The sequence below is a fragment of the Gorilla gorilla genome, chromosome 23, assembly GCF_029281585.2.
Source record: "Gorilla gorilla gorilla isolate KB3781 chromosome 23, NHGRI_mGorGor1-v2.1_pri, whole genome shotgun sequence".
Classification (NCBI taxonomy): domain Eukaryota; kingdom Metazoa; phylum Chordata; class Mammalia; order Primates; family Hominidae; genus Gorilla; species Gorilla gorilla.
In genome coordinates this window covers 35,572,579-35,583,606 of record NC_086018.1, presented here as the reverse complement: position 1 = coordinate 35,583,606, position 11,028 = coordinate 35,572,579, and the positions used below count along the sequence as shown (strand labels likewise).

General features: G+C 51.8%; 1 protein-coding gene across 1 annotated transcript; it reads left to right on the top strand.

Annotated features, from left to right (window-relative positions):
• Positions 1-436: 436 nt before the first annotated feature.
• On the top strand, positions 437-10,316 carry LGALS2 (galectin 2). The gene is made up of 4 exons (XM_004063437.4): positions 437-664; positions 8,631-8,713; positions 9,827-9,986; positions 10,150-10,316. The coding sequence occupies exons 1-4, from the start codon at positions 659-661 to the stop codon at positions 10,297-10,299; spliced, it is 399 nt and encodes a 132-aa protein (XP_004063485.1). The 5' UTR covers positions 437-658; the 3' UTR covers positions 10,300-10,316.
• The last annotated feature ends 712 nt before the right edge of the window (positions 10,317-11,028 follow it).

The window sequence follows — 11,028 nt, the reverse complement described above, 5'->3', positions numbered from 1 at the left end:
AGGAGATCGAGACCATCCTGGCTAATACAGTGAAACCTCGTCTCTACTAAAAATACCAAAAAATTAGCCGGGCATGGTGGCGGGTGCCTGTAGTTCCAGCTACTCGGGAGGCTGAGGCAGCAGAATGGTGTGAACCCAGGAGCTTGCATTGAGCGGAGATCGTTGCCACTGCACTCCAGCCTGGGTGACAGAGTGAGACTCCGTCTCAAAAAAAAAAAAAAAAAAGAAAATTAGAAACCTAGACTTTTTTTTTTTTTGCAAAGTAAATCTCTCTTTTTACAGGCAAGGAAGCTGGGCTAAGTGAGGGAGGCTGGGAGAGCTGTCAAGCGGCTGCACTGCGGTTTGTGTGGGGGCAGAGCTGGAGCTGCTTCCCCTCTCGGGCTCTGGGAGCGCTGAGGAGGGAGAGGCTGGGCTGGAGGGAGGCCAGGAGGATGCTCCGGGCTGGGTGGGGTGGAGCTGGCTGAGGAGTCTTCTGCCTGTTTGTGCTGGGTACTGAGAGATGCAGGCGGGGAGACACGAGGTAGAAGGGGCAAAGTCCTCACCTAGGACCTTGAGGGAGTTAATGTGTAATATTCTAGGATATAAGCTTGACCACGAGTTGAGACCCTGAGCACAGGCCTCCAGGAGCCGCTGGGAGCTGCCGCCAGGAGCTGTCACCATGACGGTGAGGACACTAGCCCCCTGCTGCCTGCCCCACTCTGTTCATCTTTGTCTTTGCCTGGGTGGGGGCTTTTAGGGAAAACCATTGCTGTCCCTCTCTGGGCCTCAGTTTCCCCATCTGTGCAGCAAAGAAGTTGGACAGAGGTCTTTTTTTAAAAAACAGCATCTTGGGCCAGGCGTGGTGGCTCCTGCTTGTAATCCCAGCACTTTGGGAGGCCGAGGCGGATGGATCATCTGAGGTTGGGAGTTTGAGACCAGCCTGACCAACATGGAGAAACCCCATCTCTACTAAAAAAAATACAAAATTAGCTAGGCTGGTGGCGCATGCCTGTAATCCCAGCTACTGGGGAGGCTGAGGCAGGAGAATCACTTGAACCTGGGAGGCAGAGGTTATGGTGAGCCGAGATTGTGCCATTGCACTCCAGCCTGGGCAACAAGAGTGAAACTCCATCTCAAAACAACAACAACAATACAGCATCTTGCTCTGTCACCAGGTGGAGTGCAGTGGTGGCAATCATAACGCACTACGGACTTGACCTCCTTGGCTTAAATGATCCTCCCACCTCAGCCTCTTGAGTAGCTGGGACCCCAGGCACTCACCACAACACTGGCTAATTTTGTTTGTTTCTTTTCTTTCTCTTTTTTTTTTTTTTTGAGATGGAGTCTCGCTCTGTTGCCCAGGCTGGAGTGGCAGTGGCCCGATCTCAGCTCATTGCAACCTCTGCTGCCTGGGTTCAAGCAATTCTCTGGTCTCAGCCTCCCAAGTAGCTGGGATTACAGGTATGTGCCACCACACCTGGCTAATTTTTTTTTTTTTTTTGAGACGGAGTTTCTGTTGCCCAGGCTGGAGTGCAATGGCACGATCTCAGCTCACCACAACTTCCACCTCCCAGGTTCAAGCGATTCTCCTGCCTCAGCCTCCCGAGTAGCAGGGATTACAGGCATGCACCACCACGCCTGATTAATTTTGTATTTTTAGTAGAGATGGGGTTTCTCCATGTTGATCAGGCTGGTCTTGAACTCCCGATCTCAGGTGATCCACCCGCCTTGGCCTCCCAAAGTGCTGGGATTACAGGTGTGAGCCACTGCTCCTGGCCTAATTTTTGTATTTTTTAAGTAGAGACAGAGTTTCACCATGTTGGCTAGGCTGATCTCGAACTCCTGACCTCAGATGATCCGCCCACCTCGGCCTCCCAAAGTGCTGGGATTACAGGCGTGAGCCACCCCACCCAGCTTATTTCTTATTTTTCGTAGAGATGAGGTCTCACTATGTTGCTCAGGCTGATATCAAACTCCTGGGTTCAAGGGATCCTCCTGCCTTGGCCTCTCGAAGTGCTGAGATTACAGGTGTGAGCCACTGTGCCTGGCCTCCATTGATCTTTATAGAGATAAAAAAAAAATCTCAGCTTGGGCAATATAGTGAGACCTTTTCTGCTACAGGTGCATGCCACTACGCCTTGCCTTAAAAAATTAGTGGGGGTAGCGGCACACTCCTCAGCCTTGGGAGGCTGAGGATCACTTGAGCCCAGGAGGTCGAGGCTACAGTGAGCCGTAATTGCACTACTGTACTCCAGCCTGGGCAACAGAGTGAGACCTTGTCTCATATACACACACACACAAAACCCAAGTCCTGGAGAGCAAATTGCCCAAGGCCACAAGCTGCAAATCACAAGGGGTTGAGTGGCTTCCCACTGAGGTCTCTGATTCGTTGATTCTACACCTGACTCTGCCACAGCTTTACTGTGTGGCCTTGGCCAAGTCACTGACCGTCTCTGAGCCCCAGTCTTCCTTACTTCTGTGGAAGGGGATCACAGGCTGCCTCTTCTGAGGATTAGATGGTGTATTCATTGCCTAGGGCTGCAATAACAAATTACCACCAAATTGTGGGTGGCTTCACACAATAGACATTTGTTCTGTCTTGGTTTTGGTGACTAGAAACCTGAAACCAAGGTGCTACAGGGCTACGCTCCTGCTGAAGGCGCTAGGGGAGGGTTCTTTCTTGCCTCTTCCAGCTTCTGGTGGCTGCTCGCATTCCTTGGCTTGCATCACTCTAATCTCTGCCTCCAACTTCACATGGACTCCTCTGTGTGTCTCCGTCTCTGTGTCTATATTTCTCTCCTCTTACGAGAACACTGGTCATATTGGATTTAGGACCAACCCTAAACCAGTATGACCTCTTAACTCGATTACATATGCAAAGGAACTATTTTTAAATAGGTCACATTGAGGCTGGGCACGGCGGCTCACACCTGTAATCCCAGCGCTTTGGGAGGCCGAGGCAGGCGGATCACCTGAGATCAGGAGTTCAAGACCAGCCTGGCCAACATGGTGAAACCCTGTCTGTACTGAAAATACAAAAAAAAAAAAAAAAAGAAGAAGAAGAAGAAGAAAAAAATTAGACGGATGTTGTGGCGGGCACCCGTAATCCCAGCTACTTGGGAGGCTGAGGCAGGAGAATCGGTTGAACCCGGGAGGCAGAGGTTGCAGTGAGCCGAGATCGAGCCACTGTACTCCAGCCTAGGTGACAGAGTGAGACTTCATCTAAAAAAAAAAAAAAAAAAAGGTCACATTGACAGGTTCCAGGTGGACATGAATTTTCAGGGGACACTATTCAAGTACAGGGGGGATGCAGGATGTGAATGTGCCAGGGGTCCTGCGTGGAAGGGTCTATGCCCTCATCACCCTCTGCCTCTCGGGGAGGACTGCTGTGGCCCACGGACTCTCCCGACCTTCTTTTTCCTGGTCATCTCACTTCTGCCTTTTCTTTCCTCTCTCTCCAGCTCCAGAGGCCATATCATCCAAATCCCTTATACGACAGATAAGGAAACCAAGGCCCAGAAAGGGGCTAAGCTGGCCCCAGGCCCCTCTGCCAATTAGGGGCAGAGTCGACACTAGAGTCTGGGCCCCCAACTCCCCACCCCCCCAGCTCTAGGGACGACCACACCCCCACCCAGTTCTGCCTGTCTCTCTCTGTGCCTTTGACTCTGTTGGGTGGGGACAAGTCTCCCGGGCCTGCACTCTCCCGCAGCTCTCAGCATCCCTATTTGTCCAAGTGCACCCCTGACCCTGGACTTCCGAGTGCTTCTGCCCTGCAGCAGCCCCCACCTCTATCCTTGGGGTTTGAGCTTTGCTGTTTCAGTCAGGCAGCCCCCAGGAGCTGCAAGGGGAGTGTGGGTGCTTCTCTTAGTCCAGGCCCAGCTCCCCTATCCTGGCCTGACTGTTGCAGGGCTCGGGGTGTGGGCACAGGCTGCTGGCAGGAGGCAGGGAGCCATCTCCTGATGCTTGGTGTTAGACGTGTGTGTGCGCAGGGCACACGTCTGTGAGTGTCTGTGTGGTGGGCACACCTGTCTTCTGTTTCTTGTTTGAGCCCCTTTTGGACTGTCCTCACTGGGTAACCTATCTCCCAGAGGTAATGGTCTTTGTCAGTGAGAGACTGATTTTTTTTTTTTTTTTGAGATGGAGTCTCGCTCTGTCGCCCAGGTTGGAGTGCAGTGGCGCCATCTTGGCTCACTGCAAGCACCGCCTCCCGGGTTCACACCATTCTCCTGCCCCAGCCTCCCGAGTAGCTGGGACTACAGGCGCCCACCACCACGCCCGGCTAATTTTTTGTATTTTTAGTAGAGACAGGGTTTCACCGTGTTAGCCAGGATGATCTCAATCTCCCGACCTCGTGATCCGCCCGCCTCGGCCTCCCAAAGTGCTGGGATTACAGGTGTGAGCCATCGCGCCTGGCCAGCAAGAGACTGATTTTAATCCTGTCTGTCTGGCTCCAAAATCTGGACCCTACCCCGTTGTGTTAAGCGAAGACATGGGGAGTTAGGTGTCCAGCCTCCAAACCCCACTTTCTCTAAAGCAGGGAGGTTTTGCTCCCAGGGGACAACGGACCCTGTCTGGAGACATTCTTGGTTGTCACTGCTCAGGGGATGGTGTCACTGACATCCAGTGGGTAGAGGCCAGGAATACTGCTCAACATCCTACAACACAAGGGACAGACCCCAACAAAGAAATGCCTGCCCCAAACGTCCAGAGGGCCAAGGCTGAGAAGCCCTGGTCTGAGCAGCCTCGTGTCTGACATGACGCCGTCATGGCCCGCTGTCCTGAGTTAAGCATTGCTGCCTCCTCCAGGCGTCACTTATAAAATGTACTGCCAGGCCGGGCACAGTGGCTCACACCTGTAATCCCAACACTTTGGGAGGCCGAAGTGGGAGGATCCTTTGAGCTCAGGAGGTCGAGGCTGGCCTGGACAACATAGTGAGACCCCATCTCAAAAAAAAAAAATCAGCTGGGCCAGGTGGGATGCCTGTGGTCCAGGCTACCTGGGGGGCTGAGGTGGGAGGATTGCTTGAGCCCAAGAGGTCAAGGCTGTAGTGAGCTCTGATCACATCACTGCACTCTAGCCTGGGTGACAGAGCAAGACCTTTAAAAAAAAAATGTATTACCGGCTGAGGCGGGAGGACCACTTAAGGGTCAGGAGTTCCAGAGCAGCCTGGGTAACATAGCAAAACCCTATCTCTACAAAAATTTTAAAAATTAGCTGGGCATGGTGGCACACGTCTATAGTCGTAGCTACTTAGGAGGCTGAGGCAGGAGAATCGTTTGAGCTCAGGAGGCTATGAGGCTGCATGCAGTGAGTTATAATCGTGCTACTGCACTCCATCTTGGGTGACAGAGCAAGACCCTGTCTCAGAAAAAAAAAAAGAAAAGAAAAAAAATGTTGGGTGTGGTGTCTCACGCCTATAATCCCAGAACTTTGGGAGGCCCAGAGGGGAGGATCACTTGAGGTCAGGAGTTCGAGACCAACCTGGCCAAAGTGGTGAAACCCCGTCTCTACTAAAAATACAAAGAAAATTAGCAGATATGGTGGTGGGAGCCTGTAATCTCAGTGACTCGGGAGGCTGAGGCAGGATAATTGCTTGAACCCGGGAAGTGGAGGTTTGCAGTGAGCCAAGATTGCACCACTGCACTCCAGCATGGGTGACAGAGTGAGACTCCATCTCAACATCTCAAAAAAAAAAAAAAAAAAAAGAACTTACTGCCTGTGGGAGAGTTGGGCAATACCTAACAACCTACCCCTACATGTGACCGACCAGCGGGTCACTTCCTCCTCTGCAGAGAGGAGATGGCTGCCAGCGAGAGGGCACTGAGGGTCCTCCCATGAACACTGCCCCCTTGACTTCTGGCAAAGTGCCCCAGTCCAATGAGCTCATTCAGGGCATCTCAGATCATGCTTTTTCTGGAAGTAAAAAGAAAAAAGTCAGTGAGCAGAACTCCCACAATGTAAAAGTGTCCTCCCATAAGTTGTTCTAAATCTTTGGTGCCTATTGCGTCCCGGTCAGACCAACCCTCACCCTCTGGTCATAGATGCGAAAACTGGTCTTGGGTAATGAGTTTTTTTTTTTTTTTTTTTTTTAGACAGAGTCTTGCTCTGTCGCCTGGCACAATCTCGGCTCACTGCAACCTCCACCTCCTGGGTTCAGGCGATTCTCTTGCCTCAGCCTCCCAAGTAGCTGGGACGACAGGCATGTGCCACCACACCCGGCTAATTTTTGTATTTTTAATAGAGACAGGGTTTCTCCATGTTGGCCAGGCCAGTCGCAAACTCCTGACCTCAGGTGATCCACCCGACTCAACCTCCCAAAGTGTTGGGATTACAGGCGTGAGCCACCGCGCCCAGCCCTGGGTAATGAGCTTTGAAAACCCAGCTTAGAAATCTTCCCTAGTAACCATCGTGAGGCTAGAGGAGGCTCCTACTGTACAGAAACTCAGGTGCTGCTTTCCTATGGAAAATAAGGAGCAGATGACTCATAACAACAAGTAATCAAAATGATGGTCATTTGGGCAGACCACTGTCCAGAAAAAAAGAAAAAATTTAAAAAAGAAAATTAAGGCTGGGCTTGGTCCACGCCTGTAATCCCGGCACTTTGGGGAGCTGAGGTGGGCAGATCAATTGAGGCCAGGAGTTTGAGACCAGCCTCACCAACATGGTGAAACCTTGTCTCTACTAAAAATGCAAAAATTAGGCATGGTGGTACATGCCTGTAGTCCCAGCTACTCGGGAGGCTGAGGCAGGAGAATCGCTTGAACCTGAGAGGTGGAGGTTGCAGTGAGTCGAGATCGCACCGTTGCACTCCAGCCTGGGCGACAAAGCAACACTCTGCTAAAAAAAAAAAACACAAAAAAAACAAAAAAAAGAAAAGGAAAGTAAAACAATAAATGATGGTGGTCCTGTGATTTGCTGTTGGTCTACGTGAAGCCCTGTGCATGGGATTTCACAAACATGTTCTTGAATCCTCTCAAAACCAGCTTGAAGGTTGGTGGTGTCTCCCTGGTGTGACAGGGTCTGTCATACAGCTGGCATTCAGCAACAACAACAACAAAAATAGAAATGGGAGTCTCGCTATGTTGCCCAGGCTGGTCTCCAACTCCTGGGCTCAAGTGACCCTCCTGTCTCAGCCTCCCGAGTAGCTGGAATACAGGTACACACTTCCACACCCAGGCTATCAACTGTTTTTTAAATGAATAAATCAAATTAGTCAATTTTACAGAAGGGGAAAGTGAGGCTTGGAGAGAGACTTTGATGGACGTAGGACTTGCGGAGTTTTATAGATTCTTAGTTTTTGTTTGTTTGTTTGTTTGTTTTTGTTTTTGAGACAGAGTCTTGCTCTGTTGCCTAGGCTGGAGTGCAGTGGCGTGATCTTGTCTCACTGCAACCTCTGCCTCCCAGGCTTAAGCCATTCTCCTGCCTCAGCCTCCCAAGTACCTGGGACTATAGATGCGTGCCACTACACCTGGCTAATTTTTGCATTTTTAGTAGAGACAGGGTTAAATGTTAGGCAGACTGGTCTTAAACTCCTGACCTCAGGTGATCTGGCTGCCTCGGCCTCCCAAAGTGCTGGGATTACAGGTGTCAGCCACTGTGCCCGGCCTTTTTTTTTGTTTTTCTTTGAGACGAAAAGTCACTCTTGTCGCCCAGGCTGGAGTGCAATGGTACGATCTCAGCTCATGGCAACCTCCGCTTCCAGAATTCAAGCAATTCTCCCACCTCAGCCTCCCGAGTAGCTGGGATTACAGGCACCCGCCACCATGCGCAGATAATTTTTTTATTTTTTATTTTATTTATTATTATTATTATTTTTGAGATGGAGTTTCGCTCTGTCGCCCAGGCTGGAGGGCAGCGACGCGATCTCAGCTCACTGCAAGCTCCGCCTCCTGGGTTCACACCATTCTCCTGCCTCAGCCTCCCGAGTAGCTGGGACTACAGGCACCTGCCACCACACCCGGCTAATTTTTTGTATTTTTAGTAGAGACGGGGTTTCACCATGTTAGCCAGGATGGTCTCGATCTCCTGACCTCGTGATCCGCCTGCCTCAGCCTCCCAAAGTGTTGGGATTACAGGTGTGAGCCACCGCGCCCGGCCAATTTTTTTATTTTTAGTAGAGACGAGGTTTCACCACGTTGCCCAGGCTGGTTGCAAACTCCTGACCTCAGGTGATCAGCCCGTCTCGGCCTCCCAAAATGCTGGGATTACAGGCGTGAGCCACTGCACCTGGCCAGATTTAGTTTTGGGTGGGCCAAGATCTTGTGCCTCTGATACAGTCATTTTCCATATCATATTTTTGTTTCTGGGGTTCTGCTGAGGGCAGCGTGATTTCATCACTTGAACACTTTGGGGAACTGGGCAGGAAGCACTCTGCCCATTTCTTAGATGGGCAAACTGAGCCTCCGTCCTGTGCCTCTTCGGGTTGGGGTGGATAAGAGCAAAACAGGGCAGGGAGTGGGGAAGCTCTGGGAGGCCTTGATCAGAGCACTCTGGCTCTGCCACTTTCCAGCTTGGTGGTCTCCTGTGTCCTCACGTGGGCAGGGGGATTGAGACCTGCAGCTGGGTTGGGATGAGGTGGATGAAGGTGCTGGGCAAGTGTGGGATTGATTTTCTGTGGGGACTCGAGTGGAATGTTTCTCTGTTGGCCCAGGGGGAACTTGAGGTTAAGAACATGGACATGAAGCCGGGGTCAACCCTGAAGATCACAGGCAGGATCGCCGATGGCACTGATAGGTGAGCAAGGTTTCAGGGTTGGGGGAGTCTGCAGGCCCGGAATAGGCAGGGCGGACGGGGCAGGCAGGGCAGCCCTGTGAAGTGGTCAGGCAAGAGGGACGTCAGGCCAATGGGCCTTTTATCACACCCTTCTCCCCACACCCCTGCTGGCCCCCACTTCATGTCTGAGGCTAGGTTTGGGGACCTGCAGAATTTCAGAGTTGATGCCATATGCTCTGTTCTTTTGCCCCAACAGCCATTGAAGGGGCAGGTGGAGAAGCCCCTGGAACTCTGCCTGGCCCCCTGCGGGGCAGGTGCCTCTAGGGAATGCCCAAATCCCCAGAGACACCACCCTCTTTACCCAGCAGAATGGCCACAGGCTGGCATTTCATGAGCATTAAACCAGGGCAGCCACCAGGGGAGGCTGAGTGGTCTCGCTGGCATCCTCTTGGTTAGAACCAGCGGCCTCACCACCTCCGTGAGTCACAGTCCAGCGAAGGGCTCTCTCGCCTGCAGAACATGTCAGCGCATCTTGGAACTGTGCTTTATCTACTTTTGGTTAGGGAGGGGGCGGGCAGATGCATGCCATAGGAGCTAAGGGAAAAGTGACTTATTTCTCCTACTTGGGTCCCTCAAGTTTGTCAAAATGTGTGATACCCTTGGTCTGAGACTCCCAAATGAAGACACCCCATGACCCAGAATGCCCCACTTTCAGGAACCCTGCAGGTCTAGCCCAGGCTCCTGTAGTGATCCTGCCAAGAAGTCATACAACCCCGGTTGCATACCCATAGTGACAGGGAGCTCACCACCTTAGGTTGGCTGCTTGTGGCTAAATTTAATAGGTCTTCAGATATCTAAGAGATAGCATTTCTCTCTCCCAGGAGAGCCACCCCCAATTCCTGAAGCTGTCACTATCAGTTACCCTTCTCTCAACAGTGTGATCCCTGCTCCAAATGGAATGTACTACCACACTGCTAAGTCTGAGCAGGTTGTTACCTCCCTTGTTTTAAGGCACAGATCTCAACTAACACAAGCTTTGATTCTTCCAGCTTGTGGTCAACCAAGGTCCTCCAACCCAAGCTGCTTTATCCAGGCCTGAGCCCTGAACCTCACCTGCTACCCCTTCTCCTGCAGCTTTGTAATTAATCTGGGCCAGGGGACAGACAAGCTGAACCTGCATTTCAACCCTCGCTTCAGTGAATCCACCATTGTCTGCAACTCATTGGACGGCAGCAACTGGGGGCAAGAACAACGGGAAGATCACCTGTGCTTCAGCCCAGGGTCAGAGGTCAAGGTGAGGTCAAAGGGGGAAAGGGCACTGGGGTGATGTCAAGGGGAGGGCCCAGATGGAAGAGAGCCTGGCCTGGACACAGGTGCTGGCCTTGTTTGAGCCATCAGGCACTGCCCTGGCCCATTTCCAGGGCCTCCTGCCTCCTTGACACCCTCCCTCCCCACAGTTCACAGTGACCTTTGAGAGTGACAAATTCAAGGTGAAGCTGCCAGATGGGCACGAGCTGACTTTTCCCAACAGGCTGGGCCACAGCCACCTGAGCTACCTGAGCGTAAGGGGCGGGTTCAACATGTCCTCTTTCAAGTTAAAAGAATAAAAGACTTCCAACCGAGATTCTCTGTCCTGGTTCTTCTTCCGAGTCACACCAGGATCAACAGACCTTGGTTGTGTTCCCCTATCCCTACCTGCAGTTCCTGCCCCAAGGCTAAAAGCAAACAAAATAATCTGTTTTTATCGAGTCTTCCTGTGGCAAGAACTGTGGCTTGTGACTCCTTTCTCTCTTGGGTCCCTCAAGTTTACAAAAACATGGGATACCCCTGGTCTGAGGACCTCTGAATGAAGGCACCCCATGATCCAGAATGTCCTGCTCTCAGGGATCCTGAGGTCTCGTAGTGATCCTGCCTCCTGCCACACATCCTCTGGTTGCATACCTGTAGTGACAGGGAGCGCACCACCTCACGTTAGCTGTTTGTGGCTAAATTTAACTGGTCTTCCGATACCTAAGGAGGGCATTTCTCTTTCCGTGCATTTTAATGCTCCTGGCATTTTCATAATACTCAGGAGAAAACAGATATGAGGACACCCGGCTGCCATGTTGGGAGGCTGAGACATGCTCCCAACAGTTCTATGCACTTGCTCCTGTCTACTTGCCCCCACTATCGCCAGAGCAAATGCCACGCTGCCCTGTGGGATTATGGGGCAGACACCAGTCCCAGGCACCTGGGCCAGGGGCTGTTCCCGGAACTGCAGATAAGGGCTCCCACCTGGGCCTCTTATCTCAGAGGCATTCCAGCCTGGTTACTCATTACCCTCCCCTTGGCGTGTC

Bases quoted from the DNA above. Each gene is read 5' to 3' on its own strand.
- LGALS2 (XM_004063437.4), top strand. The intron at 8,714-9,826 runs GTGAGCAAGGTT...CTTCTCCTGCAG, and splicing joins ATCGCCGATGGCACTGATAG to CTTTGTAATTAATCTGGGCC. The intron at 9,987-10,149 runs GTGAGGTCAAAG...CCCTCCCCACAG, and splicing joins GCCCAGGGTCAGAGGTCAAG to TTCACAGTGACCTTTGAGAG.